The sequence below is a fragment of the Syngnathoides biaculeatus genome, chromosome 2 (assembly GCF_019802595.1).
Source record: "Syngnathoides biaculeatus isolate LvHL_M chromosome 2, ASM1980259v1, whole genome shotgun sequence".
Lineage (NCBI taxonomy): Eukaryota > Metazoa > Chordata > Actinopteri > Syngnathiformes > Syngnathidae > Syngnathoides > Syngnathoides biaculeatus.
In genome coordinates, this window is record NC_084641.1 from 22,984,692 (window position 1) to 22,990,646 (window position 5,955).

The window sequence follows — 5,955 nt, forward strand, 5'->3', positions numbered from 1 at the left end:
GCTCGCCGGCAAAGGCTTCCACATCAGGTTCGCCAGCAAAGGTGTCTACGTCGTGCCTCGAGGACAAGCACGGCTTCGGCCGGGCTTGCTCATACATACTGTACGGGAGTCTGTTGTTAGTTAGAAGTGATCCGCATATCATCAAAATATGGCTCGAAAGAATACGGTAATATTGCCCCGGACACTTCACTCAATTGTGAGATGTTCTCTTCTTTGAAAAGAGCTTCAGTCTCTCATAGTAGATGGGCGGACGAGCCGCCGGCCAAGCCGTGCCTCGCGGAAGAGCCGCCGGTCAAGCCATGCCTCGCGGACGAGGACGGCTTCGGCCAGGCTGGCTCATACATACTGTCTGGGAGTCTGTTGTTAGTTAGACGTGATCCGCATATCATCTAAATATGGCTCGAAACAATGGGGTAATATTTCCCCGGACACTTCACTTGATTTTGAGATGTTCTCTTCTTCGAAAAGAGCTTCCGTGTCTGAAGGGGCGTGTTCGTCTCCCACAGTACAGGCCACCTCACATTTTCAATGGTGAATGTCCGGAGTGACGTACCGGACAGTAGATGCAGCCAATATGGCGACCACTTGGATGTCGAGTGATACTTCCGCAACTTTGCACATGGATGACACGCTCTCCGCTCATATTTATTTTTTCGTATGGACATTGAAGTGAAGAATGTTATAGGTATTTTTCATTTCAATATCTATTTTAGAATGCTTATAGGGATGACACTTGACCTTTAAATATCTTGTCTTTGTCATGTACACAATTGAATATACAGTAGGTTGAAAAGGATTCACAGATCATTGCACAGGGGAACTTCGATTTAAGTAATGATGGAAACAAATTACAGTCGAACCTCGATTTAATGTCCCCTATTTAACTGACTTAGGATTCAATGGACCAAAAAAAACTCAAAATCAACACTTCCATGCACCAGTGATGTAAATCTGGGCAAACTTAAAAAAGGAGCTAACAGATGATATTTCCCTCAGTATTCTGTCAAATTGAGGTTCTGCATTCTGTTCTTATTTAAGTTTTACACAATGTCCCTACTTCATTGTAATTGGAGTTTGTATTTGACTCTTACTTTACTCGAGAGGAACAAATGAAAATTGCTGCTGCAAAACACAGCGTATAGCCAACAGATTTTTGATCATTGAAAGTGTTGCAGGAATTTCTAAATACTGTCAATAAACGGCTTGAAATAATATTTGTGTCAGTGTGTGTAATTACTGGCATTATTTTTCACAATTTACTGGCACTGATTTTAACGGCCACGCGCTTACTCTATAGAAAGTATTGCAAAACCCGGACACTCTTGAGGCATACCTTCATCATCAATCCACTTGAGTGTGATGGGCTGCTGTCTGGTGAGGCTGCACATCGTTCTCACCTCCTCACAAAGTTCCTCGAAAGTTAAAGTGGCAGCCAGGTCTGTGATCAACATATCTCTAAATGCACGCACATGCCCCCGTGTACACACACACATAAACACAAACACACAGACACAAAGTTGGGTCACTTGGTTGAGTGGAGAAGCGCTCACAAACATTGAATTTTAACTCCCCTTCTCATATTCTAAGATCCAATTCTTGGGATTGTAAATTGACAGAGGGTCATACTTGAAACCAGTTGAAGAGAGTGATCAATCTGGCACCTACCTTTGTGTTTTCAAATTACAGGAAATTGCGATTATAATAGTGCAGTTGCAATAATGTGACCCTTGCACTGGTGGTGACTGCACTGTATAAATCGCATGTGGAACACTCAAAGAGGTTTGACGCGGAAGAACGTAGGCATAGTTATCAACAAGATAAACTTTGATCCCTATAATCCAATTTTCTCTTCGCTTCAACCGCTGCTGTAGCTGCCTGACAGCGAGCAGTGATTCAGGGATAGACCTAACTATTTGGGTGGACTCAAAGAAGGCAATCGGTAGTGTAGTGGTTCACGTAGATCACTGTCAGCTCCAGCCAATGCCCTAACACTGAACAGGACAGGTGGTGTAAAAGAATGTTGAGATTGATGGACACTAGAGGATAAAGCCACCTGCAGTTGTCTTTATATAATTTAGATTACATTTTGGGATGTTTATTTAAACCAAGATACAGCTTTTAAATAATTTAGACGTACAGTGGAACCCCAATTGAACTAACTAAAGGGGCAGGGGTTGTTTGGTAAATTGGTTTGTGTGTTAAAAAAGGGTTGCTTTGCTTTTTTTTCATTGCTTTAAAACACCAATTGGCTGCAATACAAAATCAATGTTTTTTTCATGGCCTGAAACATTAGTGTACATAAATGGGAGAAAAAAGCTTTAAAATGTTTGGGATTTATTCCAAACCTATCTTGCTGGCGCATGGGCAGGGTGATTTTGAGTTCCAACCGTACACTATTTTGTGTCCGTAAAGTCTGAAATCTGTTCAGTCGGGGTCCATTAAATCACTGTTCCACTGGAATTTGACTGCATCAGTAGTTTATGCCTCATCGCTTATCCATCTATGCATTTTGTTTGCCGCTTATCCTCACAAGGAGTGTCTGAGCCTATCCCAGCTGTCAACGGTCAGGAGGCAGCATACACTCTTAACTTGTTGCCAGCCAATCGCAGGGCACATAGAAACAAACGGTCGCACTCACAATCACACCTAGGGGCAATTTAGAGTGTCCAATTAACGTTGCATGTTTTTGGGATGTAGGAGACACGCAGGTACGGGGAGAACATGCAAACTCCACAAAGGCGGGTCTGGGATTGAACCAGGTACCTCAGAACTGTGAGGACAACGCTTTACCAGCTGAGCCATCGTGGCGCCCTCGTCACTTATGTACTATGAAAATTGGAAGAGATTACTTTGGGGCGGCGTGGTGGAGCAGCTGTAAAGTGTTAGTCTCACAGTTCAGGGGTCCAGGGTTGAATCCCGGCCTTCCCTGTCTGGAGTTTGCATGTTCTCCCGTGTCTGCGTGGGTTTTCCCCGGGTACTCCGGTTTCCTCCCACGTCCCAAAAATATGCAACATTAATTGGACACTCTAAATTCCCCCTAGGTGTGATTCTGAGTGTGACTTGTCTGTCTCCAAAACTCAACAAATAAGAATGCTTAATTGTATCAGAGACAATCAAAGTGATTTTCAGTTTAGGAATCCGGACATAGAGTGAACAAGAATTCACACATCAACCCCACTCCCGATTTGTTTTTTTGTTTTTTGGGGGGCATATTCATCACACACAAGGTTTCCAGCCATCCATTTTCTTAGCTGCTTATCCTCACAAGGGTCGCGGGGAGTGCTGGAGCCTATCCCAGCTGTCAACGGGCAGGAGGCGGGATACACCCTGAAATGGTTGTCAGTCAATCACAGGGCACATAGAGACAAACAGCCGCACTCGCAATGACACCGAGGGGCAATTTAGAGTGTCCAACTAATGTTGCATGTTTTTGGGATGTGGGAGGAACTCGGAGTGCCCGGACAAAACTCACACAGGAGCGGGGAGAACAGGCAAACTCCACACAGGCGGATCCAGGATTTAACCTGGCATCTCAGAACTGTGAGGCCAATCCTTTACCAGCTGAGTCACCGTGCCGCCTGATCAAACATAACCAAACAAAAAAATTAAGATGAAGAGACCTTATGGTATATGTTGCGTCATTGAAATCTTAGTGTTGTGTTATATCTGGTGAACCCCCTTGTACAAACTACACACCACAATCCACAGAGTTACGATTTGGGAGTCATCATAGTTCACCACATACGTGAATATTTTTGGTTGGAAATATCAAACACATTGAATATTTAAACTTGTTGGGCTGGACCCATTTCAACCGCATTATTGGGACAAACACTCCTCAGACCACAAAGGATAATTTTATGAAACATAAAACAGACTGTTTGTCCTCCTTGATCAGGAAAGGGCCAGGTGTGCAGAAAGTAAATACAACAATACCTTTATGTGTGTGTGTGTCTACACAAAGAATAATTTTTGATTTTGTTAGCTGTGTTCTATCACGAGATTTGGAGGATTGGATACTAGATTGGAGGTGGACGGGATGAGGGGGACTAATCGAAGTTTGACTGGAAAATATTTTCCTGATTATTCACGGTGCACAAGGGGAGTGATCATCGAGGTGACCCCTTGCCGGTAGCTTGCGCGTTCCTGGCACATGAATTGTTTTTCTTTTGTCTCAGCCTCTGTTGTCAAATGCACATGGCATCCCTTAAACAAATGAGGGCGTATCTTTCCACCTTAAATTATCCACATGCATTCCTGCTATTCATGTCGAGCAACATTTTACTTCTGAATTTACTTTATAAAGACATGATGCGATCGGAAAGAGGCTGCACAAAGCTGTCCAAAAAAAAAAAAAAAAAAAACAACTACCCACTAAGGTATGTATGATGAGTGTCTTAAGAATGTAATTACAGTAAATACAGTACGGTCGATGCTGAGTTTGTTGTTAGGAGCCAAAACAGTGGCAACCCCCAGTTACAAGTAAACAAAGTATATTCGGTAGTGACACGGCAAAAAGTTAAGAAGTCAAACAAATTGGAAAACAATACAAGTGGGGCAGTATTCCAGTTTCTCCAGTCCACATAATACACTTGTTGACACCTCACAACAGAAGCCCGACACACGGGCTGCCATTATTTTCTGTACAGCAGGTGTTTTCCCCATTGTCACTGGACCGCTCTGAATGGACGCTACTAATTTTTACCCTTTGCTTTCTAGTTGTCACTTACCCGCAGTAATGCGCTTTAACTTTCACCGACTCCAACTCCAGGTCCATGACGGCTCCGTTTGACGCTAGCATGTGCATTGTACAGTTTGTCAATCTACCAAGCCCAAGTCAAATCACTTTCACTTCTGAACCACCGCCCGAGAACTTTCAGAAGTTTAAAAAAAAAAAAAAATCTGTTTTGTTGACGCTGGAAAGTAAACGTTGCGGAGTTTCTTGGGTTGTGATAACGTCGGGAGTTTCGCACTTCGCAGGCGTCAGAGTTACATTTTCCTCCAAAACTCCAAAGTTCCGGCTGTACTTTCAAAATAAAATGAAGCCTGAAGTCAATTAGAAACTGCAAGGAATGTTTTTGTTGGTTCTTTTTGTAATGTTTTACTTTGAAATAAATCAGGATTGTTGGACATTCATTGGCCACCTGAAAACGATTTGACATATTCTTATGGTTGGATATGGTTACGGTAGACAAAAATCACCACCTGCTCGTTTCACAATTCATGTCCTAACAATAATGTAGGGCCCATACATAAATACGATGGGCTAGATAAGTCACAAAATTTGCAAATGCATCAACAAATGGTAATGCCACAAAACAAAAACAAAAAATGCAAACGCCACAACACTTTAGGTACAACGGAAGTGACTAAGGGACTCTCTCCGGAATTGTTTTAATGAAAGAAGTTGAATATTGCTGATTTATGACAATCCAAAAGTGTTGACTTCATTTAGGTCCGAAATGGCTTATTTCAACTACTTTTCCAACTTTGTCCACTAAAACCTTTCGACTTCCTGTTTCGTTCACTTTTTTTTCCTCAACTTTATACTTGCCTCAGATATTGTTTAATGTTTTGAAATTTGTATCTTTGGCATTTGGGGACAGAGGGTGAATGAGGTACTTACTTCTAATTCCAACTTTATTTCCATTACTATTTTTTTTTTTTTCAATGCCAGCATGGAGGACAACTGGTTAGCACATCTGCCTCACAGTTCTGAGGACTTCGGTTCAAATCCCGGCACACCTGTGTGGAGTTTGCGTGTTTTGGTTTCTTCCCGGATATCAAAACATGGATGGAAGTTTAATAAAAAAGTCTAAATTGCTTCTAGGTGTGGAGGGGGGAGGCAGCACCATACTTGTTTGCTGCTTGACTTAGATACCTTTGGTCAAATCTCTGGATTTGGTCGTCTGCCAGTAAAAAGTCAAGGACACTTCAAATTAGCAAAACCAGTCC

The 5,955-nt window shown here is 42.5% G+C and overlaps 1 protein-coding gene across 1 annotated transcript in view; it reads right to left on the reverse strand.

Moving 5' to 3' along the window:
• The window catches only part of prkcz (protein kinase C, zeta), a 91,641-nt gene extending 86,602 nt beyond the window's left edge, over positions 1-5,039 (reverse strand). Inside the window, exons 1-2 of the mRNA XM_061841491.1 lie at positions 4,731-5,039; positions 1,334-1,455 (exon numbers count right to left, since the gene is read on the reverse strand). Coding sequence (XP_061697475.1) covers positions 1,334-1,455; positions 4,731-4,807 — 199 coding nt within the window. The 5' untranslated portion in view covers positions 4,808-5,039. The remainder of the gene's footprint in view (positions 1-1,333; positions 1,456-4,730) is intronic.
• Between the last annotated feature and the right edge of the window lie 916 nt (positions 5,040-5,955).